Genomic DNA, 27,684 nt, shown 5'->3' with positions numbered 1-27,684 from the left:
AGTATACTATTTGTCTTATATTCTTGCTATAGAGCTTTTAATAATAACTTCATTTTTGAAATTAAAAAAAGAAAATAGATACATTATTTCCAAGTATCTATGAAGGCAAAAGCTCCTTTCCTATCTCTCTGAAGTACCTCAGAGAAATCTACTAACATTTTAAATCACATAGAAGGAAACACAGAAAAAAACACATTAAAGAGTACCTTGCAAAGGTTACCATATTCATTCTTTAATATATCCTTTAACTTTAGATATTAATTAGTGTTATTGCCCATAGAAAAGTAGTAGGGTGTGCCCTCCAAATTAATTTAATGTAGATTGCTTTCTTTGATACCAAATCTGCTGCAACAAAGATCTGAACAAAGATTTGCCAACTTCGAAAGATTCTGGGCAGGATGCGGTAGCTCACACCTGTAATCCAAGCACTTCGGGAGGCCGAGGCAGGCGGATCACGAGGTCAGGAGATTGAGACCATCCTGGCTAACATGGTGAAACCCCGTCTCTACTAAAAATACAAAAAATTAGCCGGGCGTGGTGGTGGGCACCTGTAGTCCCAGCTACTCGGGAGGCTGAGGCAGGAGAACAGCGTGAACCTGGGAGGCAGAGCTTGCAGTGAGCCGAGACCACGCCACTGCACTCCAGCCTGGGTGACAGAGACAGACTCCGTTTAAAAAAAAAAAAAAAAAAAGTATTTTATTCTCTTTGAAGCAATTGTGAATGGGAGTTCACTCATGATTTGGCTCTCTGTTTGTCTGTTATTGGTGTATAAGAATGCTTGTGATTTTTGTACATTGATTTTGTATCCTGAGACTTTGCTGAGGTTGCTTATCAGCTTAAGGAGATTTTGGACTGAGACAATGGGGTTTTCTAGATATACAATCATGTCTCCTCGTCGGTAATACGTGAGAGTTGGCCAAGATGACATTCAAGTTCTCTTTTAGCATTGACACTTCATGATTCTAAAATTTATCCATGTTTACTAATAACTCCTTTTTCCTGTACCATAGGATATACAATAAGGGTTAACTAGGTCCTGGATGGAGACATGGGCAGACTTAAGTGACAAAAATGCATGAGATTCAATCTTGGTCAAAGATGGGTGTCTGGTTTCCTCTCTCACATCACATTTACACAAATGCATTCCTCCTAAGCATTTTACTATTAAAACTCTTACGTTGGTTGAAATGACTAGTTGTGGTTCTGTTTATGTTTTCAGGTAAATCAAACTAAAATTTCAAGAAGTACACATCTTTTTTTCAGGATTAGTTAGTATTCATTCACTAGCAGCTGTTTCCATCACACTTTCATTAGCGCTGAATAATGCGGTGGGGGAGAGAGAGAATACAAATGTGTGTTAGGAGGAAAGTAATCTACAAAAAGAGTCTATCATCTTGGAACTGGCTCTTTTCTACCTCTATCTATCTAATCTATCTATCTATCTATCTATCTATCTATCTATCATCTATCTATCTATCTATCTATCTATCTATCTATCGACAGAGTCTCACTCTGTCCTTGCCCAGGGTGCAGTGGCACGATCTCGGCTCACTGAAACCTCCATCTCCCAGGATCAAGCCTCAGCCTCCCGAATAGCTGGGATTAGAGGCACGCATCACCACACCCGGCTAATTTTTGTATTTTTAGTAGAGACGGGGTTTCTCCATGTTGGCCAGGCTGGTTTTGAACTCCTGACCTCAGGTGATCCACCCACCTCGGCCTCCCAGGGTGCTGAGATTACAGGCATGAGCCACTGCGCCTGGCCACTACCATTATTTTTTAAAATGTGACATACAGTCAGAACAACTGCTAAGCCTTCGACATTTCAAAATGACTTTGTGATGACAGCTTCTCCACACCAAAGTTCCTTGCTTATGCCACAATCTTTCGCAATCTGGCTTAACCCTACCACCCTAATGGGATGTTCTCCTAAGACTTCCCAAAAACACTGTCTACAAACTCCTTCTCCACCAGTCTCCATTTTTCTTGGCCGGCCAGCCAACTTGAATCTTCTAGTCTCTACTTCCTTCCTGTAATACACTCCTCCCCAGGCACTCCAGGCCACGGTACTGTGTCCTTTCCTGAGCTAATATAATCACATGGCTTCGGGTTCAGTTCCACCAGAAATTTGGTGTTTACATAGCAGGTCCTGAAGAGTTTTGAGTAGGGAAGTGATCATAGCTGTGCTTGCAGAAAATTAATCCTGTTGCTTTATGAAGGAAAGAACAAAGCAAGCAAGCCAGATTTGAGGCTACTATAGTAGACTCCCAGGAAACTAGTCATAAGAAGTAAATCGAGACAGATGTCAAAAAAGAATAGGATTTGACTGAAAAGTCATATCCTTCAAAGTTTAGCTCACCAGCCCTGTGCACCCCCTGCCCACAAATCCACTGATCATTCTAGTTAGCAACCACCCAAACTCTAAACCCTTCTAACAATCACACACAACTGTGACATTGATTAGCAGAGTTTGGGGGCATATCCATATTCCTCTTGGGATCCTCCAAAGTGCCAAGTACCCAGTAAATGCTCATTAAATACTGGTTGAATAAGACACTTTTCTGGTCACCATTACTGAAGTCTATTTCAGTTTTCATACAATTCTGTAAATTCAGATATATACAAAGAATTTACTGATCTACTGAGAATTATATTGTTTTATGATCTTCAGCTCACAAGCTTCATAACAGTCACAAATTAAATGTCCAACAATAGGAAAATGCTTAAATAAACCATAGTCCCAATTAATAAAGGTAGAAAAAATAGAGTACCGCCATTTTGCAACTACCAATGAAATAATGGATCTAAGCAGTGATTTGCTGGAAAAAGCTCATGCCAGCTTGTGAGAGCCAACTGTGTGCATCTGTTCCAAACTCCACATTCAGTAACACATCAGTAGGAATGAAATTAGCCGTGGCAGGAGTGTTTACACCATAAAAATTGGCAAGTGGCCGGTTGTTAAACATTTACTGACACACTACTGGATGTAGGCAATGATGATCAATAGCTGATAAAACCATTATTTGGAAGGTCGCTGGGATCTTTATCATAACACATGGATCAGGCCAATACTACGTAAACCCACTAATCAATCAAACATCACAAAAATAAAGGCATTAGACACTAGAGATCTCTTAATGTGGTGCAGTAAGAAGTACACAGCATCTTTAGGTAGTATTCTTGTCAAAAATCTAAACTAATTCTAATCAAGCCTAGACCTACCTATCAGTTTATAGGAAATACAGGGGATGGAAGAACAAACAATCAGCAAAACACAGAATGTGAAAAAGTCTACAGGGTAGATGATCTTTTATGAATAAATGAATAGCAAAGAGAAAAAAAAGATTGAGAGAAGAACCTATCAGTTAAGAGACTTAAAATATGCCAAAACAAGTGCAATATGCATGTAGCCCGTGTTTGAATTCTGAATGGAATAAACTAGTATATAAAAAGACATACTTGAGACACTTCAGGAAATATGAACACTGGCCAAATATTAAATGATATTAAAGAATTATTGTTAATTTTGTTATGTATGACAAAGGTATTGTGCTCAAGTATTTTAAGACCTTATCTCTTAGAGAGATATATAAAGAGTTTATATATAAAATTATATGATATTTGGGATTTGCTTCAAAATAATATGGGGGTGGAGGTTCTCAACTTTTGCATAAATTTGAAATTTTTCATAATATGGTTTTTAATAGAGCAGCCAGCATATAGATGATATATAAAAGAAATACAAAATTATCAGTACTGACATGGATATCTCCAAGAAATAATGTATAATGTATATAAAAAAGCATGAAGAAAACATGCATAATGTGATGAAAATTATTTTAAAGACCATTTAGAATTGTATCAAAAAGAATAAAACTTTTAGGAATACATTTAACAAAAGAAATGCAAGACTTGTACACTGAAACATTGTTGAAAGACACTTAAAGATCTAAATAAATGGAAAAACATCCTGTGTTCATGCATTGGACAACTTAATGTTACTAAAACCGCAATACTAACCAAACTGATATACAAATTCAATGCAAGCCATGCCAAAATCCCAGCTGGCTTTTTTGTTTTTACAGAAATTGACAAGCTGATCATAAATTTCATGTGGACATGCAAGGGACTCAGAATAACCAAAACAATCTTGAAAAAGAATAAAGCAGGAGGACTCACACTTCGCAATTTCAAAACTTACTATAAATCTACAATTATCAAGACATTGTGGTACTGGCATAAGGATAGACCTATAGACCAACAGAACAGAACTGAGAGTCCAGAAATAAATCCTTATGTTTATGGTTAATTGATTTTCAACAAAGGTGCCAAGAAAATTAAATGAATAATTAATAGTCTTTTCAACTAATGTTACTGGGACAACTGTATATCCACATGCAGAAAAATGAATTTGGACTCCTATCTCATGCCATATAAAAAAATTAACTCAAAACAGAACAAAGACGTAAATGTAAGACCTAAAACTATAAGACTTTTAGAAGAAAAGAGGAGTGTTTATGACCCTGAGTTACGCAATCATTTTTTAGATATGACAGCAAAAGTACAAGCAACAAAAGAAAAATATATAAATTAGACCTCATCAAAATTAAAATCTTTTATGATTCAGAGGACACCATCAAAAAGATGAAAGGACAACCCACAGAATGAAGGAAAATATTTGTAAATCAAATATCTGTAAAGGAACTTTTATGCAAAATATATAAAGAACATTTACAAATCAACAATAAAAAGACAACCCAATTTTTAAATGAGCAAAGATTCTGAACATTCTCCAAAGACAACATAAATATGACCAATAAGTGCATGAAAAGATGTATAACATCATTAGCCATTAGAAAATGCAAATCAAAATCACAATACCACTTCATACCCACTAGGATGGCTAAAATTAAAAAGGCAATAACAAGTGTTTTGAGGATGTGAAGAAACACAATTGGAATCCTCATAAATTGCTAATGAAATAAATTGGTTCGGCTGCTCTGGAAAATACTTCAACAGATCCTCAAAATGTTCAACATAGAGTTACCATATGAACCAGAAATTCCAGCCCTATCTATATACTCAAGAGAAAGAAAAAATATGTTTACACAAAAACTTGGACATGAATGTCTATAGTAGAATTATTCACAACAGTCAAAAAGTGGAAATAAGCCAAATATCCAAAATGTGGTTTATCCATACAATGAAAGATTATTCAGCCATAAAAGGAATGAAGTATTGATTCATGCTACAACATGGATGAACCTTGAGAACATTATACTAAGTGAATGAAGCCAGTCACAAAAGACCACATATTGTATAATTCCATTAATATAGAATTCCAGAATGGGCAAATCCATACAAACAGACTAAGTTAGTGATTGCCAAGGGATAGGGGAAGAAAAGGGGGGAATGGGAATGATTGCTAATAGGTATGGGCTTTCTTTTTGGGGGGATGAAAATATTCTGAAATTACATAGTGCTGATAGGTATATAACACGATGAATATACTAAATATCACTGAATTGTACACTTTAAAAAGGTGAATTTTATAGTATATGGGTTACATCTCAATAAAGCTTTCATTAAAAAAAAAAAAAAAAACTGCCCAGACTGCCAAATTGAACCCTTGGCTAGCTGTGCACTGTGGACCCAAAAGTTTGGGGTGGGTCAGGAATCCCATAGTCCTACTAGATTTTAAAAGAAACAAGTAGCACTCACAGGAAAAATACAGTAAGGAAATCTATAAGGTCAGAGCTGCTTTTGTGGCCAAATTCATCTTTTAGAGAACCTGAAAGGTAAGTTTGGTATTAGGAACATCTCTTACTCCCAAGGAGTTTACCTACTTCTTAAGTTACAGAAACAAATATTCATTTATAGAAAACCCAGGAAAGACTTCTCAATTCGCCACTCAATAAACACAACCACTTCCAAGTTAAGACAGAGCCCTTACCATGACGTTTTACCCAACTATATATCTCACAATGTAATCTTTGGGAGGTCCTCCAGAACTACTCCTCAGTGTTGGAAAGGCACTGAAATGGAATCTGAAGAACGCATCAGAGCTTAAAAGAGTGCTCGGGGCCAGGCGCAGTGGCTCATGCCTGTAATCCCAGCACTTTGGGAGGCTGAGCGGGTGGATCATGAGGTCAGGAGATTGAGACCATCCTGGCTAACACGGTGAAACCCCGTCTCTACTAAAAATACAAAAAAAATAGCAGGGCGTGGTGGCAGGTGCCTGTAGTCCCCAGCTACTTGGGAGGCCGAGGCAGGAGAATGGCATGAACCCAGGAGGCGGAGCTTGCAGTGAGCTGAGATCACACCACTGCACTCCAGCCTGGGTGACAGAACGAGACTTCGTCTCAAAAAAAAAAAAGTGCTTGAAACAGTTGTGTCATTTCAGCTGCATTCCAGGAGGTGGTAGCAGATGGTCATAAAGATACCCTGAATACAGACCCGTAGGGAAGATTGAGATAGGTAATCTCAGGCAGGAAAGACATCTCTGGTACTCTCAGATACCATCATTGCAGCTAAAGAGTGAAAAGCAAATTTTTTATAATAGGTGACGTTTGTACATGAGCCAAAATTAAAAAGATACAAATAGGCATTCAACAGAAAGTAAGCTTGTTTCCCAGTCCTGTCCTCAGTCATACTGTTCCCCTTGCCCAGAGGCAACTATCATTACCAGTTTCTTTAGCATCATCCTGAAATTGTCTACACATTTATAAACATACATATTCTGCACCATACTTTTGTCACTTAATTTATCCGAGATTGCTCTCCATGTAGTATACGTGCCTGTTCTTTTTAACAGCTTCATACAATTCCATGGGATGGATGTACCATAGTTTCTTAACCATGGAATGAGTTGTTATTATCAGTATATCTAAAGCAGAGACAGGAAATTAGCTACCCATGGACAGACACTAGCCCCGGATGTGTTCTGTTCAGCCATCACAAAGGTTTTAACATGTGGATCTCAATGTATTTGGCCATATGGGGTGTGGTTTAAAAAAAAAAAAAAACTGACCATCAACATCCCCTTCTCCTTTTTTGCAGTAACAAGTATATTTCTGGGAAATGGCTGCCCTGCCAAGGACTACATTTCCCAGCTGCCTGGCAACTAGGTCTATCCATGGGCCTAGGTCCCCCCAGCTAGATTTGAGTGGAAATGATGAAAATGCCCGGTCTGAAACTTTAAAGGAATGGCTATGTCTCCTCCACACCATGTCTGCCCCTTCTGCCAGGCAGATGCTCAATGACTGGAACAAGGCAGAGCTAAAGCTTTTTACTGTCACCATGGAAACCTCAGGCTACAAACCTCAGGCATGGCTTTGAGAAGAGGCAGGTCTGAATCAAGAGTGGAAGAGAGGGGTAGTTCTTACTGACTCCATGGACAGAAGAAACCCCTTTTTATGAAAAAAAAAAATACCTCATGAAAATAACTGTTTCACTGAGGAAAAGGAGGTTAGGTACTAGCTTAGTGTGATTTTTCTTACAGGAATCTCAGTAATAAAAGCTGTTTCATAGCTATAAATATAGAGCTATAAAATCCAAACATCACTGAGCAAATTCCGGGTCTGACTGCCTCTAGGTTTTGCATACTTGCACTGTCACTGACTTAGACTTTCTTGCACATTTTTGCTATCTCTCAAACACAGCAGCTGTGTGGGACTGTGAGGCAATGGCTCCAAGAACTGGGTCAGCTATTATAAATGGTGATCTCCCTGTTACACACAGCGATCATAGTGTATCCACTTCTCCTTATGAAAACACATGCCTCGGGTCTGATGCCAGTACCTAGAGAGCCCTGGAATCATCCAGGCTACTATAAATCACACATTCACACTCTCTTTACAGATACCAAAGTTGAAGCCAACTGTTCTATATTTCCAAAGTTGGCCTTGTTCATTTTTATAGATTTACATTCTAAATCAGCCCTTTGTTCTTTTTCCCCATACCATGTTACCTATTTTCATAAATGTAAAGGCATTAATGCCACCTACTTCTAAGCTATTCCTTTAAATGCTGCTTGAATCCTACACCAAGAGTCTGTGGACTCTCCTTCCATTGGTTCTACAATTTTTTATTCTATTTCCTGCTTTTTCCTTTGGATAAACATCATCACTCCTATGTAACAACCATCCCATCTTTCTCTTCATTTTCCTCTTTCATTTTTCTTTGCATCTTCTCTCCATCCTATTTCCTTTCCACACTATCACTCCACTTTAAGCCACTCTGTCTCAGCACCTTAGCTTCAATCACTCTGCTTTTCACAATCCTGTGAGTCTCATTTTATTAAACAAGGGCTTCATTTTATCTTTCCCTTTCAACTCAAGTCCACATCTTGCTTCATCTCACATTATTTTCCCCTCTTTTCTTTACCTTTCCTTATTCTTCTATTGTCATAAACTGGGTAACCCAGGCAGTCTGTCTTAAGTGATAAAGTTGGCAGAAGGAGGGGATATGGGGGGCGGGGCTGGAGGGACGAGGAACAGCAGAGCAGCAGGTGAGGTAGGCTTCCCCATGGCCACCCTCACATTCCCAAGTGCCTGACAGGAGGGAGGTCCAGAACGTAGGCAAAATGAAGAAGAAAGAAGTGGTCCCCGTGGTTAGGCAAAGAGAGATGTAGCAACAGAAGCTGGCCAAGCCTTCTGAGCAGGCAAATCATAAGAGAAGAAATATTTATGGCCAATAACAATACAAAAAGATTCTCAGCCTCACTAGGAGTCAGGGACATGAAACTGCCTATTATATAGGTAATGATTAAAAAGATGAACATGAAGCAGTGTTGGCAAAATTGTGAGGAAATACTTTCAGACAGTGTTGATGATGGAGCAAGTTGACAGGTGTTCCACCTCACCCTTTGGCAACATATAGCTACACTTTAAACATCTACAGCCTTTGACCCTGCAACTCCAACCAGCAGGATTTAACCTAAGAAAATAATTAGATGATGAAACAAAGATATGGACATGAAATTATTAATAACCTCTGCCTTGTTTATATTATAAGAACAAGGTGGTGGTGTGGGGGAGCTTGGCAAGGGGAGGGTGAGGGGAGGCTCATACCTGTGAAGGAGTGATGGGGGAGAAGGACAAAAAGAGAAACAGAGGGGTATGAAGAGGACACGGGGGTTGGGGTGGAGAGAGAGAGAGGTTTGTTTGCAAGGGTGAGAAAGGAACAGGGGCTGGGGTCATGGGGTGATGGGTGAGCTTAAGAGGAAAGTACGGGGAAGAGAAAAGGCAGAGAGAAGGAGGGAGAGATCTCTCCATCAAAGCACAGTCAACCATGGTATATCCATATCATGCACACCTTAAAGGGAACGGTGCAATCCTCTATATGAAATAGAAAGATGGTTAATTGGGAAGATCAGGATACAGAACAGCAAGCATAGTGTGATCCCATTTATCTAAAGTGATACATAAAGATAAGTGCAGCAAAGGGATGCCTACATGTACACCATGATTCTCAGTGAGTAGACTCTTCTGGTAGGTTTAAGCTCTATTTCATGCATTTCTAGTTTGTCAGCATTTCAATAATTAATTTCTAGCAATATGCAATACACTAAAATTTTATATAATTTAGACAGACCCTTATACTTTTCTGTGAGAATTAACCAACACGAAAATAAATAAAGTAAATGCAATTATACCACCTGCTTTTCATACTGCAGAAATGTTCTATTCTTCATGTGAAAATTTTAAACGGCTCATTAAAATTTCATCTGTATAAATCTGTACTGAAAAGACAATGGAATTAGGCTATGAACAGAGACATCACCCACCTAGCTATTCTTTGTCTAAATCTTAGATTTATCAGGCCCTACCACAAGGGACCTCGTCAGGGCATTATCAAACCAAAATACTTTTCATCTTGAAGTCACATCGACACAGAGATATCAAAGAAAGCTGTCTTAATTCAGGTTTTCCCTAAAGAAGTCCCTGACATATGAACTTGAGAACAGGTATATTATTCGAGTGAGGGGAAAGTGAGACAGGCCAGGAGGGAAGCAAAACAAGAAAAAGTACATCAATGAATGGTGTACTACGGCAGGCAACTGGGGTCAGTCCTTTTGCAAGCCTTCTGAGAAACTGGGTAGGAGGAATCACAGAATTGTCTGCTAGGGGTCAAGGAAGTCAGGGTGTTATCCTCATCGGTGGAGGCTTGCCATTTCAGGCATTAAATTCTCGATACTTGCAGGCCACAGGAATATGGGCCTTACATGCTTACTAAGGTCTGTGGGCCAAATACAGTACTACAGGTTGAGTAACCCTAATCCCAAAAATCCAAAATCCGAAATGCTATAAAACCCTAAGCTTTTTAGTGCCAACATGACACTCAAAGGAAGTGGTCATTGAAGCATTTCAGATTTTTTTATTATATGCTCAATTGGTAAGCATATAATGCAAATATTCCAAAATCCAAAAATATCCAAAGCCTGAAACACTTCTGATTCCAAGCATTTTGGATAAGGAATACTCAACCCGTATTTGGATTATGTTTATTATCTCACCAAAATCTTACAGCTCCATGGAGTATTGGCTCTACTGTACAGATTAGGAATCTGAGATGCACAAACATTAAGCTACTTGCTGAAAATCAAACAGTGAATAAGCAGCTGAGCTGAGCTCCAAATCCAGTTTTGTCTCTTCCACTATGTGATGCAGTGCCGTAAAAACCACAGTATGTGAATTCTCCAGTACAGCTGGCATCTCCTTACTGGGTCACACAACCTGAGAGAGACCTGTGAGCATTTCCAGCCTCCCTTCTTGCAAGGTAAAGGTATTGAAATAGCTTCCCAGATTGTTTTAATTTTCTTGCATCCATAGGAAAATCTTCCAGGTAATAATCCGCCAGCCATGTGAAATTTTTATAGCATCATCACCTGTGGTTACTCCCACCCTACATACCAGTCACTATGAAATTTATGCCAGAATTCAGATCAAAGTATGAGAGGAAATTCAAGGCAAATTTTTGTCTGATGAACTCATGGCAGAGAATTAAATTTGATAGAGAGTTCCAGATTTTAGTATATTAAAAAACAATCTATAACTTTACTGTGAGGAGAATACTTTATTAGAACAAATAAAACATGCTGAGCTCTGCCCAGACACAGAGGTCATGCTAATGTGTGAGCCAAGGAAAGTCTTTTCTTGCTTTAGTAGAAAAGATAATAATCTGCAAATCACTAGCATCTGAGGCTGGCCTGATTTAAAAGCACATAGATGGAGAAAAAGTTCCAGGAAATCATTGTATTTATAGCTTGCCTGCATGAGTCAGTGGAAAGGCCCTTGCTGCTCCCAAAATAACACTTGGGACAGCACTGTATCCTATCACCTTCACTAAAGCAAAGGCATGCCTCTCATCTTCTGTTCCTTAGGTTCCTTAGGAGGGTATCTCCTACTTCACAGGAAGCCAAGGGAGCAGACAGGGCCCCTCTGGGCCTCCCCTACCTCCAGCCCAGCTACACAACTGCTGGCTCAAGAACACCCCATCCCCAGAAGCCCAGAGCAGCCCACCTGAAGGAGCCCTTGTCCTAGGACCCTCCACCAACCACCCAACCATCAGTCAGATTCAGAGTCCCCTCAGCATTAAATCCTACAGGACACAGGATCTTCTCCATAAGTGTAAAATGCAGGAGAAGGTTCTGGCTAGGCCTTAATCTCCAAGATCTTTCAGAGAAGACCGCACAGGCATCTGAGGAAATGACAGACAGTGATCTATCTTGTTCACAAATTACCAATGATGCAGAGAGTAAGACCCCAGCCACACACTCAGCAGGCTGCATGGGAGTGAAGCATTTTTATCCTCTTGGTAGAGAATTTCCTAATTCTTGATCCATAACAAGTGTGGGCAAGGCTCCAGACACATGTGCTACATATGTGTCTAGAATTGCTTTCTCTCCCAAGAATACCATAGCCACGTGAAGACCTTCATGGAATGCGAAACTGCCAGGTCTGCTCTTTCTCCAGACTCACAGAGGCCACTGTGGCAGACACACATCCGCTGGCTCCAACAGGAAATGGAAGGGCTCAGGGGGCAAGGGGCACTTCACCTGGCACACTGGGCTGGAAGACTTTATTCAGATCCAAGGAGGAGGCTCTGGAATGGGTTTTCTGTGGCCGAGGTGGCGGGGTAGGAGGGTCCTCGCCCCTTTTCATGGCCTCTTCTATGGAGGTGCTAGAGTAAGATCTGTAGCAAAATAAGGGAAGGTCAGAAGGGAAATAGCAAAGCTTTACTCTCTGAAGTTGGGGTGAAATGGAAAATACCCACAAAGTCAAAGAGACTACAAAGAACCGATGAGCTACCAACCAAAGCAGCCATAAATTCTATTACCCATTGAATGCCACTATGTACAATAATTGTCCAAATCCAACTATGAATTGGGATCTTTTCAACCTCTTTGTTCTTATTACACCTTAGATCTAAATCAACCCCCCAAAAAAAACTTTGTGTAAATTCAAATCCATTTCTATCAGAATTGTTAGTAAGAATAACATGGAGCCCTTCAGCTTAGGCATTTCCATGTTCTAACAGAAGGGCTTCATGGTATAAACTGATCAGAGAACTTTTCTCCTGTTCACTTGCAAATGTGATGACAGGCTCATGTGGAATTGCGACAGATAAGCTGAGGGTAAGAATTCAATGTTCAGGGGAATATGCCACAAACGAAGCTAGGAAAGGAAAACACACATCAATCAGATTGAGGGGTCTAGCTTGTCTTTCCCTGAGAAAGCAAAAGTCTCATTTTTAACCTTCTTCCTCAATCTACAGTGAGGCATAATTAACTAGGCAACTTCTGAGATTGTAACTCTGGTAATACCATCTTTTTAAAAAGGAACTAAATAACTTGCAAAAGGTCAGATAGAAAGTTACACAGTTCGATTCAAACTCCAATCTCTGTTTCTATATCCCATTTTTAAAACGTTCTCATACTGCCTATGAGATGGGAGGGGAATACTTTGGTGACAGCAACTAGAATATTTATTGGAGACCTACTTACTTTCCAAATAAAATTCAACTCCATACACTGCTTAGGAATAGGTTTAAGGACAGGTTCCCAACACGATGATCACGAAAAGGCCCTAAGATGTAGATGTATACATCTGTTGTATTTAGCTTCTCAACTAGCTTCATGTCAAAGCAGAAAACGACCTTTGAGTCAGAGGTACATCCTAGAGACAAATTAACCTCTGAAAACCTTCTTCGTACTTAGCTATTAGAGTGGCATTTATGAAATTAGAATATATCAGTTACTATAAAACCCCTTCAGTTCTTGACAGAGCTGTTTTTGACATTGTGAGTTTTTATTTTCCTGAATAAGTTTCTCAAGGATTCTTTGTGGTAGTTGAGGGTTCTGTCTGTCTTACAAGGTTGTAACTTTAATAAAGCCACCACAATGGCATGTGACGTGTTCTGGGGTGGTCCCTGTAACATAACTGGCAAGACAGGCAAGGCAACGACAGACAGAAACTACCAGGGAAGAATGCTCTGGCTCTTTCAACAAGAATCAAAGGGAACTGATATGGAAGGACAAGGTTCTTAAATGGGAACACTTCAGTTAAAAAAGACAATTAGAGACCCTAGCTAGAAATGAAAAGAGCTTTCTATGCCACATATAGCTTTAGTGACATCTTTCACTCAAAAAAGAAATAATGTGTGTGTAAATAATGTGTATGCATGCACACTGTTAAGCACACAATCCCACAGCGCACATTCCTCATTTTCATTTTATTTTCATATATAACCTGTATGTTTATATCTTCATATGGAAAGTTACTGAATATAAAATAAGTGAGATTGTATAACCATGACTGCTGCAACCAATTAAAACATAAATGTGCAGGGAATTAACAAAATGATGAATGCAGTGGTGTTAAAATGGTGATTTTCCCTCTTTCCCTTATATTTCTATAAAACTTTATTATTTCAAAAAGGAAGATAAAAATAATTCAATTCTCTTCTTCCCAGTGGGAAGTAATGAAAATAAAATCCTCCAAATTAGACCAAAAAGGCAGTCTCTGAAAGGATAATATGTAAAATTTAGCCAGACACATTAATAATAGAACATGTGGCTATGAGATTTTATAATTTCACTGGCTTTCAGGGAGAGAGGAAGTCAGCAGAAGCTAAAACTTTGAGGTTCGATTTATGGTTAACATAGTACACATAACAGATTTCTGCAATTCAAAGGCAATTCCTACTATGAAAGCATATCCCACAACTAGTACAGACTAGTTTGTAAAAGATCCATTCATTCTTTTAAAAAGGATGAGTAAATGTGTTGACAACAGAAAGAATGCCTACACCTTTTCTTCCTACCTAAATGAATTACTCTATTGTTTTAAAATATAGATAAATATAAAAATATAGATATCTGTATCTTACATAAACAAGGAAACAAAACCCTAATTTGGAAAATGCAGATATAAACTAAAGGACAACTCTCTGACTTACAAAGAGATGAGGTTCCTTAAATACCAGTATTTCAAGCATATAAAATATGATCAGACTTAAATTTACTTTTTCAGGATTGTGTCTAGTAGGCAAAGGAGGGAAAAATGTCACTAACAGCCAAAGCAAAACAGAAAACACACACATGGTATCCTTGTTATCCTATCTTACACTGCAGTTGTACCAGTGAAATACAGTACCAATACCCTTTCTCTTCCTTAATGGATTAATTCTATTAGTGTCTCTGGATTCTGAGTCTCACATCAACCACAGCTCTGCCTTACTGGCTTTCTCTCTTGTACTAGCCTCTTAAAAAATGTGAAGCTTAGAGGGGCACTAAGATAGGCTCAAACAGACCATAAACATCGCTTACCTGAAACTGCAAGCTTCACTGAAGTTATCAGAAGCATTTTCTTTCCCTACTGTAGATTTTATTACCCAGACTTTTTACTTTTTGGTGTTCACCTTGTCATGATAGCAAATTTTCATGTTTGTTACCTTACCCATATTTTCCTCTTTCCAAAGCTACTTCCCCCTATTAGTTATCATCTTGCAACAACTGGGTCGTCTCACACAATCCACTTCACGTTGAGGGACCGTAGGGCATTAGTGGCCACCTTCTAGCACTAATGACCACAGAAACCAAGGTTCCCAGCATTACTGCATGTTCCCATCAGGCCATGCACGAGCGAAATGGCTCATATCCTAAGCTTTACATCTAAAGGAAGAGGAAATCATGGGTTGGGTTTTTGGTTTGTGGTTCTTATTTCTAGGCAGGGTCAGGGCACAAAGGGCATTAAACCAGAAATTAAACGAACACTACCTGGATCTTGGTCTTGCTTTGAGACTGTTGGAATCCTTGGGAGTTGCTGAAACAAAGATATTGCTTGGGTTTCATTTCTGCAGTTAAACAAGTTTATATGCAGCACCTGGGCTAGTACAGAACACATCAACAGGTAAATGTGAGGTAAAAGTGCCCATGTGGAGAACTGGACGGCTCCCACATTTTCATGATTTCCTTGTTTTATTTCAAAATCTAAAGAAACGATTAAAAGGAAAGAAAAACCAGCATATTTTTCCTTTGGTCAGAGCACTATTTGAGAGGCCATTCTCAAATCCAAGTTGATTAATGAAGACATTCCAGTATAAAAAGACAACCCCTTGGGTTGTCTTTTTATATAATGATGGATTCACACTTGAGGGTTTCTTGGTCTATCATGATAGTCTAGTAATAGATTTTGAACTAGTCTACCCTGAAGGATAGGAAGAAGTCTATCTAACTACACGTTTTTGTTTTTTTTTTTTAAAAAAAAAATACACTACCAGAGCAGCACGGCCACAAAAAAACAAAGCTCTCACAAGTAAGTGGAAATGAGCTATACAGCTTCTCCTGTAAGAAAATATCCTTGTGTCCTACATGTCTGTGACCAAATCATACAGAGAATTATGAACAAAATCACTGAATCTTTTCCCAGCCATATGACTTTTCCTCATCAAATTTAAATCATAAACTAACTTGCTCACTACCAACACCCATACAGCCTTCTTCCCCATCACAAGTTGTGAGGAGTAATTAGAAACATTTACAAAAACATTGATCCTCTTTTTATGCTTTCAATCCTCTATGGAAGACAACTTTAGGAACCAGTAGCTATGCTCAGGTGTTACAAACATTGCAAATTTTTCATCATAAAATGTCATTAAAAATCATAGAAAAGGTGCTAGTAACACAGAACAAGAAGAGTGTAATTTCTTTGTCTGCATGAATTCTTCCAAAAAGAAAATGTCTCACTGTATTATCTCATCCTCTTTTACATTGCTCCAAAGATAAAAACCCTCCTTGGTATGAAGCAGCCTGAATTTATGATGATCATTAAAATCCTTGGGTTAGATAACAGGGCAGAGAGGGGAGGTGAAAATCCTCATAAATGCTAACAAGGCACAAAGCAAACTACTGGTCAGCTGCACAAGAGATACACTTCTCCCAACCCAAGCATTTTGGCTTGTTGTAGTGACAACACAGAGATCTTCCAGCTTCAAACAGCTGAAACGCTGCCAGAGTGCAGGAAAGCCTGGAAAGCCCAAGGAGTTTGAGTCCCCTTTTGCCCATTATCGTGCACCCACACCTGGATATAGACAGAAAAAGACCTCCCTCCCTCCTACAAACCCCAGGCAGCAAAGAAAGCGGCCTTAGGAAGCCTCTCTCCCAGCTCAGGATGCTGCCTTGGGGCTGGGTGGACAGAGTGGACCAGACTCACCGCAGAGCTGGGGAAGCCCTCTGCGCAGGCTGCCTGCAGCTGGCTCCATGGCCCTCTTCTCCCTCAGGCCCCACTGCTTTCAAGAAATACTTGGGTAAGAGAGGTCCCGGCCATGATAAAATACTGTTCCCCAAACCAGACCATGGTGACTGTTAATTCCTTTGTCAACTGCCATTATCTTTGTCTTTTTGCTGGTAGGGATGCGTGTGGAAGGAGGGGTGAGCCCTGCTGGTGAGAGATAGACAGACAGACAGATGGGGTGAGGGTGTGGATGAGTAGTGGAGAGACAGGACTAGAGACCAGGCCAGGAGTCCTGAGACTAAGGCCCTCCTCCTGGCCATGACACTAACTAGCTGTTACTTCCCTGAACCTCAGTCTCCTCACCTAGAAAACAAAGGCAATAAAAATGCAGTCTCTTTCTCACAGGGACAGATAAGGTGAAAGTACTTTAAAAACTGAATGTACTTTAGAATTGCAAAATATTACTATTGTAGAGTACATAAATAAAGGCTCCTAATTTTTCCAGCCTGGAAATCTGGTTTCTAAATTTAGTTTCTTCTAGGACAGCAAAGGAGGTACAGGTGGGAGCAGGTAATGGAAGGACAGAACTGCTCTACCCCAATAAAAACATGGGGTGATAGTTGGCAATGGAGCAGCTGCTAGAATCACCAACAACAGTCTAAAGACAGCACTGTGAGGGTGAATCAGCTGAAAACACCTCAACATGGGCCAGAAACATCAAGAAAAAGACCATCATTGTGCATGGTGCTCTGTTGAATTAGGTTGGAATGGGATATTGGTTTAAAAAATCTCTTAAGACTCCACTAATATAGACACTCTCAGCAATTACAACAAATGGATCATAGCTTCTCGTGTAGCTGGAAAGAGGGAAGAGGAATGCCAACTTCCTAGAACACTCAAGGCATGTCATCTTTCCAGGAAATGGGAATGGAAAGAGGAGCAGGCCTAGAGATTAACCCTCCAAAAGGCAGCAACTGAACTGAGGTCCACATGGCAAGGACAGCCATCCAGAATTCTAAATCACCACCTTGAAACGCTTGTGTCTCCCACTGGGAATCCAAACATTTCCCAGAAAAGGAGGGATTAACTATGTTTAAGATGAGGAACTCCCTCATACCCAGAGAGGGGCAGTAGTGGGAAGAACAAATCAGAAAACACATAGCATGCTGCCAGGCACAATGAGAAATCAATTCCGACATACTTCCCACGCTGTGGCACACCTGACAAGTTTTATTTGGTGATGCCATGTCCTAGTCAATGAAGGAATATTAAAAATGAGATCTAAAGCTCATGCCCCAGAGGACACTTGATCTTGTGCTAAAATCCCTTAAAAAAAAAAAAAAGTAGGAAGAGTTATGATCCTCAAAGGCTGTTGGAAAAGCACCAATTTAACACTCCAAATTTAAACAGCTTTTACTAATACTACAACATGAAGTTTACGAAAACTGGAATGCAACCACTTTAGCTCCAGAAATAAGAGCTAGAAAGAACTGACCCCAGGCATTGGCCTACATTAACAGAGCATTTCACCCAATAAGAAATGAATTCAAGTCTGTTTCAAGAGTCAAAATTAAGCTTGGGAATTCCCATCACTTTTGGAGTCATGGTTGATCTATAACCTTAATTTTCTATTTTGTAGCATCACCTTCCAGAGCTGGTGGTTCCCAAAATAGGCTATGTACCAGAACCAACTGGGGAGCTGCCTAAAAATACAGCTTCTCAGGCTTCCATAATTGAAATTCATCATCCACATTCATTCATATTTATTCTCATTCTCATATTCTCTCTCTCTCTCTCCTTTCCCCTATCGTATTTTTCTCCCACTCCCCCAACTCCTTCCTCTCCCTCCACCCATCTCTCTTTGAAACTGAATGAACTTCACATTTGGGAAATATTGTACCACAGCATAAGCCTCAACATTACATTGATTCCTCTGTTCCAACGTTCAACAAATAAGCCTAAGATGATAGCTAGCTTATCACAACAAACATGACTGACTTATTAAAAATATGCAAGAAATAAAACAGCAAAAGAGAAAGCAACAACTTCTTTCTTATCCTTATAACTAGAGCTCCAAATAGTAATGTCTTCTGTAGCCACTTTGTTTTTAACTAGATTCAACTTGGTTCAATGATGGCTCCATCAACAAAGAGCTGAGGACACAGGGACAGCCATTCTCCATGACTCCACAGACACAGGTCTGACTCTCCAAAAAACTGGACAACTTTTATTTTTCTCCTTGGAATCCACTCCATATATAAGCACATATAGTTGCCTTCCTGGTAGCGAAGCATAATAAAAATATTTGAGATTTCTGCTTTGGAAATGGAAAATACCAACTCTGGGCCTCCAACTGATCTACCCTATAAGTTCCTTACTCTACACAAAACCCAAAATGGCTTGTTGAAATCCTCTCAACCTCAAGCCTTCTCAATTTTGCACTTAGTAACAAGACCCTATATTCACACGGAGTGATCCTTCGTGATCCTTTCAGTGAAACTTAAAAACTTGAAAAGTATCACCCTGTTCTCATACCTGAAAAGAGAGAAAGGGTAAAAAGCCAAAAGGTTTCCTCGTAATAAAATACAGGACAAATAAATAGAGAGAAACAGACACACTATCACAGAGGTATCAATCTTCTACTCACTGACTTGCTGTTTTTTATTTTAAAATAATTATATAGAAAGTATACAAAAATGGTTTTCTCCTACCTGGATCCTCAGACACGTCCTTTGGTAAGGCTTCATTGATAGTACTTTTCAAAGCTAGTGGTGTTTTGTTTTTTAAGCAAAAAGAAAGAGAAAAGAGGGAAAAAAATTAAAACTACAAAATGTTATTTCTGAGGCAAATTAGATTAAAACAAAGAATCGCTAGTCATCACTTACAAAAACAGGTCTCACAAACCTCAAAAAGTTGCTATAGCATTTACTAAAACAATAAAGACCTCCTGGAGTATAGAAATAGGTTCTCCTTCTACAAAGAGCAAAGATGTATTTTCAACTTTCCAGAGAGAGCACCTCAAGCAGATAGGAGGAGTATTACCAGGAAGTACTGGGAGTTTCTCCCTCTTTCATTCCTGACACCCAGACTGATGACATGAGAATCCCTGGGAGTAAAATCCAGGCTTCAATATTTTTACAGTTTGCCCAGTTATTCCACTGTGCAGTTAGGAGAATGGTCAGAGTACATGCTACTGCAGACAATGTCCAGTTCTACCTGTCTCTCCCAAGCAAGCGTTTAAATAGAGAACATGCAATTACTGTCACTTAATGGAAAACTTATTTTTCATGTTTAGCCCCCATACAATGCCAAATCAATGGCAGGCCTCAACAATAAAACCTGAAATAGCTTCACTGATTTTTAGTCCCTTCAAATAAGCCTCTCATTCATGGGTAGTAAATCAATATCAAATAACAGGCAGAATACTGGCTTGAGGCTTGAAAAAAAAATCTTCGTTCTTGTCCCAAATCTTTTTCTTAATAACTAGGCAAATGATTCATGGTGTCTGAATTTCAGTGTACTCATCTCTAAATTTCAGGTGATAAAACTTACCAGCCTCCATTCAGTTTTGTGAGGACTGAATAAGACAGTATATGAGGAAGAACCTGGTAGATTATAAAGCACTATACAAAGTATAGGAGGTGGGGGAGAGGGTCCCTCCCACACTTCTAGATATTCCCAGGCCAACTCTTCCCTGGGAGTAGCTCTAACACGGAATGCTGTGCTGCACTGCTTCTCAGCTGCCCAGTAAGACAGGAAAATTGTAGCTGGGCTCCATATCACACTCCCACACTCGCAAAGCCAAGAAACAGGTAAACACTAAGGACAGAAGCTCTGTCCAGAAGAGAACTTCCTCATGGATTAGAGCTGTATGCAAATGTGCATTTACACTGATGTCTGGGATCACATCCACAAACACAACATGTTAAGTTCTCAATTCATTCAGCTTCCTGTCATTTCCTAATTGCTACGATCAGATTCCAGTGTAAGGTGTTAAGAGTAGCCTGAGGGTCAGCAATGACTAAGAGGCCAATGAGTTGGAAGACTCTGGACACTCAAGCTCTTGCTGCCACTTCGTGAACTATTGTTTTATGACAATGATTTGAACTACTTAATCTATCCAAATGTGTTTACATGCTGAGAACCGCCCTCATATGCTCTAGAAGCCACCATTCCAAGAGGAGTAGATAACAGAGGTAGAACGTTGGTTAAGGAAGAAAACTCATTCTTTTCCTACCTTGTTTGTCATCACTAGTTACATCCTGAGTAGGGACAGGAAGGTCAGCCATGTCTTTAACAGATGTCTTCTTTCAAAAAGAAAAGTAAATGAATTAAACTGGTTGGAATAGAAATTAAGTGATGCACACATATGACGAAAAAAAATTTTTTTTTGAGACAGAGTCTCGCACTGTCACCCAGGCTGGAGTGCAGTGGCGCAATCTCGGCTCACTGCAAGCTCCACCCCGGGTTCATGCCATTCTCCTGCCTCAGCCTCCCGAGTAGCTGGGACTACATGTGCCCACCACCACGTCCGGCTAATTTTTTGTATTTTTAGTAGAGATGGGCCTTCACCGTGTTAGCCAGGATGATCTCCATCTCCTGACCTCCTGATCCACCCGCCTCAGCCTCCCAAAGTGCTAGGATTATAGGCGTGAGCCACCGCGCCCAACCGAAAATGTCTTAAAAGCTATTATTTCTTGCCAACATTTCCGTCTGCAGTAAACCCTGCATTTAATACTATCTTATTTTTTTTAGGTTCCTAGTGAGGTATATGTTAATTTGTATTGAAATTTTACATACATAAAGGAAAAAAATGATTCAGATTAAGGCACATTCAGATTTAATATCTGAATTCAGACTGGAATTCAGCCACAGAATTGCATAGCAACTCTTGTCCATTTGGCCAAGAACAAACCTGTTCTTTATGTATTTTTGCACAAACACAAAGAAGTTCTGACAAGTGGCCCCACAATGTGGGTGTTTGCCAAGATCTGTCATGCAGATGGTGTCTAAACCTGATTAAAACAGCCTTCTTGTTGTGGGATAAAAGAATTTTACTGATGAGCAGATTAAAATTTTCTCCTAATGCAAACAGGGGGGAAGCCCTCACACTAATATGAATACCCAAATCTATCAAGTATGAATTAGTTTTAAACCATTTAAAATCTACTTATTGTAAATTTACTTCTTGTAAATTCTCAATTTAACACACATTCTAACTATAGTTAATAACAATGTATGGTGTACTTGAAAACTGCTAAGGGAGTTGATGTTAAATGTTCTCACCACACCAAAAAACGGTAACTATGTGAGAGGTGACAGATGTATTAATTAGATTGATTGCAGTAATCATTTCACAATATATACATAGATCGAAACATCATAAATATATATTTTTTGTCAATTATACCTCAAAGCTGGAAAAGAATATGCACTCTAAGGCCTATAAGATTAAGTTCAAGAATAATATATATTCACATTTGCTTTATTTATATACACAAACTCTGGAAAAATATGTAAGAATTTAAAGGTGAGTTGGTAGATGGGAGGAAGACTTGTCAACATATGTCTTTTGATACTGTTTATATTTAAAACATAGTCACAAATCAAATAAAGATAAGTTGTAACATTTATCTTGAAGGAAGGAGAGTAAATCCCTAGAGCCATCTGGTGTTCCAAAAAGTTAATTGGTTTACCTCTCAGAACCTAAACAACCCCAGAGAGATAAGCAATACTTTTGTTTTTAAACTGTTCTGAAAAAAGAGACCGAAGTATTACTCAGTAGAAAACTGGTCTAAGGTATAACAGTCTTCACTCAGGTAATTCTTTTTTTTGAGATGGAGTCCTGCTCTGTCGCCCAGGCTGGAGTGCAGTGGTACAATCTTGGCTCACTGCAACCTCCACCTCCTGGGTTCAAGTGATTCTCCTGCCTCAGCCTCCTGAGTAGCTGGGACTACAGGCATATGCCACCACGCCTGGCTAATTTTTTGTATTTTTAGCAAAGCAGGGTTTCACCGTGTTAGCCAGGATAGTCTCAATCTCCTGACCTCGTGATCCGCCCACCTCGGCCTCACATAGTGCTGGGATTTACTCATTAAAACGAAGTATCCAGATATAATTTTCTATTCAAAGTCTACTATCTCCAATAGAACAGACAATATATCATAACAGTGCATTTCTTTCATTGTCTTTTCCCACCCGCATTATAAATCAGGCCCCTTTGGAGAATAACATAATTTAGAAGTAGGCAATGTAGATAAAAAGAAATCTCAAAAAATTGTTGAAAGAAATTAAATATCTAAATAAACGGAAAGACATCTCACGTTCATGAGTTAGAAGACTTAATATTGGTAAGGTGGCCATACTCTCCAAACTGATCTACAAATTCAATGCAATCTTTTTTTGTCAGAATTTGGCAAGCTTGTCCTAAATTTCATGTGGAAATGCAAGGAAGTCAGAATAGCAAAATATTCTTGAAAAAGAAGAAAAAAGTTAAAAGATTCACACTTCTTGATTTCAAAACTTACTACAAATCTAAAATTATCAAGACACTGTGGTACTGGCATAATCATAAACACATAGATCAACAGAATAGAACTGAAAACCCAGAAATAAACCCTTACATCTATGGTCAGTTGATTTCCAACAAGGGTGCAAGACAATTCAATGGGGAAAAAAATATCTTTTCAATAAATGGTGCTGGAATGACTAGAAATCCACATACAAAAAAAATAAAGTTGGACCTCTTCCTCAGAACATACACAAAAATTAACTCAAAATCACACACCTAAATGTAAAGGTCTAAAACTATAAAACTCTCAGACGAGGCCAGGCTCAGTGGTTCACGCCTGTAATCCCAGCACTATGGGAGGCCGAGGTGGGTGGATCACAAGGTCAAGAGATCAAGACCATCCTGGCCAACACGGTGAAACCCCGTCTCTACTAAAAATAGAAAAATTATCTGGGCTTGGTGGCGTGCACCTGTAGTCCCAGCTACTCAGGAGGCTGAGGGAGGAGAATTGCTTGAACCTGGGAGGCAGAGGTTGCAATGAGCTGAGATCACGCCACTGCACTCTGGCCTGGTGACAGAGCGAGATTCCGTCTCAAAAAAACAAAACAAAACAAAAAAACAAGCAAACAAAACTCTTAGAAGAAAACATGGGAGTAAATCTTTGTGATTTAATATTAGGCAATGGTTTCTTAGATATGATGCCAAAAGCACAAGAACACTTACAATTCAATAGACAAGTAATGCAATTTTAAAATGGACAAAGGACGTAGACACTTGGCCAAAGAAGATATACAAATGGCTAATAAGCACACAAAAAGATGTTCAACGTCATTAATCATTAGGAAACTCAAATCAAAACCACAATGAGATACCACTTCATTCCACTAGGGTGTCTAAAATCAAAAAGGCAGACAATAAGTGTTAACAAGGATGTGGGAAAATTGGAACCCTCATACACTGCTAGTGGAAGAATGTAAAATAGTATAGTTGCTTTGGAAAGCAGTTTGGTGGTTCCTCAGAAAGTTATGATATAATCCAACAACTCCACTCCTAGGTATATACTCGAGAGAACCGAAAACACACATCCACACAAAAACTTGTACATCTATGTTCATAGCAGCATTATTTACAATAGCCAAAAGTGGAAGCAATGCAAATGTCCATCAACTCATGAATGGACAAACAAAATGTAACATATCCATGCAATGCAATATTATTCAGCATTAAAAAGGAATGAAGCACTGATACATGTTATGATCTGAGTGAACCTTGAAAACATTATACTAAGTGAAAGAATACGGTCACAAAACACTACATACTACATGCTTCCATTTATATGAAATGTCCAGAATAGGCAAATCTAGAGACAGAAAATAGACTAGTGATTATCAGAGGCTGGCAGAGACAGTGGAATAGGAAGTGACTGCTCATGAGTATTGGGTTTCTCTTTGGGCTGATGATGTTCTTCTAAAATTAAACTGTAGTGATGGTGGAACAACTGTTAATATAATAAAAATTACGGAATTGTATACTTTAAATGGGTATGGTATGTAAAGTCTCTATCAATAAAGCTGTTTAGAAAAAGGAAGAAATCCAGTAATGTAAGAGACACTCATAAAAAGAAATATACCTGAAATTATCATCTGTAATTCTTAATGGAAATAAGTACATGGCTACAGCTCTGTTGTCTTTAGAAAAAGATGTATCACTAAGCCAATTTCTCATGACCTGAGACCTAAATCAGCTGCAGCTTTGTTCAGAACACAACCACCTATACTGGAGTCATCGATCACAGGGCTGGTTCCAAAATCTAATTAAACTCCATGCACTCATGATAGATTAAAAGACTGGTAGAAAGAACAATCAGTAATAGTTTAGAAGAACATGAAATATTGAATCATTATTGCAATCTGACCCGTACTTCTTAAATGAACAAACCATCAATAAACCCTATTACTTTGTCCTTGAATTCTGTTTACTGCATTCATTGTCTAAAACCATAGCATCCTCAAAAATAACAATTTAGTTGGAAAAGAGGGATTTTTTGTTGTTGTTTTGCTTTCTTCTTTGGATAGGGAAAAAAAAAAAAGACTAGGTAGTTTTTAATCTCCCCTCCCCAAGGAGGCCACTTAAAGTATACAAAAGTATATAAAACTAGCTGCATATAATATCCACAAAGGTGAATATATGTAACGTCATCCAGGACATTAGACAGAGAAAGAGCAAGCGAGAGAGACTGTGTGTGTGTGTGTGTGTGTGTGTGTGTGTGTGTGTGTGTGTGTGTGTGTGTGTGTGTGTGTGTGTGTGTGTGTGTGTGTGTGTGTAAGTAACAGAGTAAAACAGACATCAGGGTGTGCATGTGTAACAGATTTTATGGCCATTTTAAAGAAGACCAACTAATAACTTCATCATTTTAGGCAAGCAGGGGGGCCCATCACACACACACATAGTCAGAGAACCATAGACGTATCCATCCTGGCTTGATAAACAAAGCTCTTTAAACACTGCTAGAGGCCCCAAAGTAAACTGAGGGCCGTGAAAAGTGGCAAACTATTTTATCTGTCTCTTTGTCATATGCATTCTGCAGAAAAAAAAAATTTAACCAAAATTCTTCAAATGCACATCTGTCATTCCTCCTGAAGTGACTTTTCTTTACGTCTGTTTCCCATGAGTAGAAATCTGAGGAAAGTACCATGGAGGATACAACTCAAAGAAAGAGAAGCAAAATGGCAGAGAGATGTTAGTCAGAGGGGCACTGGAAAGGCAGGCTTGACTGGCTCACAGGGGAGCAGACGGTGCCATCCATAACACATGCTACAGGCATGAGGAACTCATGTGAGAGAATAAATCATCATGCACAGTCACAAGAAATTAAAGAAATGTCCCTGTTCCCTGCCTTTCACTTCTGTCATCTCACAATGGTTTCAACTAGGGTCAGAGGACTCTAATAGTCTCTGACTATTATGGAGTCTGTGAATAAAGCTCCATTTATTAAACATTTCCAGATCTTTTAAGGAAGGGAACAGCAGGTATCCTAAATTGTCATCACAGTAATCATAACGGTGATGAAGATGATAATGACAATGGTGATGACAACAATAACTATAACAACTCCTATTTATTGATCCATAGCTAAGGCTTCCTAAACACTTGGCTAAGCCCTTCCATCCATGGCCCAACACTGGGGGAATTCTCCAAGTTCCTTCTGGGGATCATCCAAATCAGTCCTCATTTGGTCCAAAAGCTAAAAACCCTGAGGGAGTTCCGAATGTGATTTGGGGCCCTCATATAAAGTTCTCAAACCTCTTCTCAAAACAGTCCTGGTTCAGTATAGCTTATTAATGCCCAACTGATAAAAATACAATTAAAATTGTTTACTAGGGAATTAAAGCTTGGTTAAAGTAAATAACTTGGCTAGAATTTTCTGGCTTAGTTTGGCTATATCTACATTTCACATCTAGAAGGTCTAGAGATTATGTTACTTACTTTACCACATCCAGTTTTAGGGAGAAAATGGAAAAAAATTATAGATACATCTGGTGTCTAGATCTGAAAGGCTGAGCATCAAAGTATTAATAATTACCAAGTATGAAAAGGAAATGTTATAAAAGCTCATTTTCAAACAAAAAAAGTTCATTTTCCAGAATTTATAAAGAACATAGGCTAATGGATTTAACTCCATACACACCCTTATTTATCAGCATATGAAGATTTTTTACCTCCATCCGATTCAAGTCACGAGGTTGTTGATTTGCCGGCAGTGACTCAGAATAAGAATCAAATAATTGACAGTCCCACTTGGGCTTAGGAAAAGCTAAGAAGAAACAAAAAGAATATATAAGAATATTTCCTATAGCCATAGTAATCAGTATTTCCCATCAGCTTTTCTGTGCTTGTTAAATATAACAACAAAATCAGCTAGCTCTGATAGACCACATATGGCATTCATCATGCTGAGGTAGTATTTTCAGTTCTTTACATGGACAACCCAGTACTTCTATTATCCCCATTTCACATGTGATGAAACTGAGAACAGGGCAACTTACTCAAGGTCATACAGCTGATAAATGGAAGAGCAGGGACTTGAACTCTCAGCAGTCTGGCTGAAGGGTATGTGCTCTCAACACTTCATGTTACAGCATAGTAATTTTCCACAATAACCATCACTATCACAATATGTAAGTCTTAACTATGTTACTAGTGTAGTTTCTAATGTATAGGGACATTAACTAAGCAAATACATCATTTAACTATTGTTGGAAATAGGCAAGATCTTATAATGATGTGCACCCACCATGATTTTACGAAATATTTATCTCTTTGGTTGGCAGGAATGATAAAAATAAGAGCATAAATTCTTGCTGATTTACAACAAAGAAAAAAAGAATCACATTAAGGGTTTATTTCAATATGCAATAGTGACACTGTCTGTTATTT

General features: G+C 38.9%; 1 protein-coding gene across 6 annotated transcripts in view; it reads right to left on the bottom strand.

The window, feature by feature from the left end:
* The window catches only part of REPS2 (RALBP1 associated Eps domain containing 2), a 206,379-nt gene that overhangs the window by 58,042 nt on the left and 120,653 nt on the right, over positions 1–27,684 (bottom strand). For 2 of the 6 annotated variants that reach the window (XM_002831425.3, XM_009234619.3), the window contains exons 9-13: positions 26,967–27,061; positions 20,974–21,043; positions 19,448–19,501; positions 15,281–15,326; positions 12,059–12,195 (exon numbers count right to left, since the gene is read on the bottom strand). In XM_002831425.3, the coding sequence (XP_002831471.2) occupies positions 12,059–12,195; positions 15,281–15,326; positions 19,448–19,501; positions 20,974–21,043; positions 26,967–27,061 (402 nt within the window). The remainder of the gene's footprint in view (positions 1–12,058; positions 12,196–15,280; positions 15,327–19,447; positions 19,502–20,973; positions 21,044–26,966; positions 27,062–27,684) is intronic. The other 4 variants (XM_063721067.1, XM_063721068.1, XM_063721066.1 and 1 more) reach the window with 3 other exon arrangements.

Source organism: Pongo abelii, chromosome X, assembly GCF_028885655.2.
Source record: "Pongo abelii isolate AG06213 chromosome X, NHGRI_mPonAbe1-v2.0_pri, whole genome shotgun sequence".
In the NCBI taxonomy this organism is placed as follows: Eukaryota; Metazoa; Chordata; class Mammalia; order Primates; family Hominidae; genus Pongo; species Pongo abelii.
The sequence above is the reverse complement of the archived record's forward strand: the minus strand, read 5'-3'. Positions and strand labels throughout refer to the sequence as shown.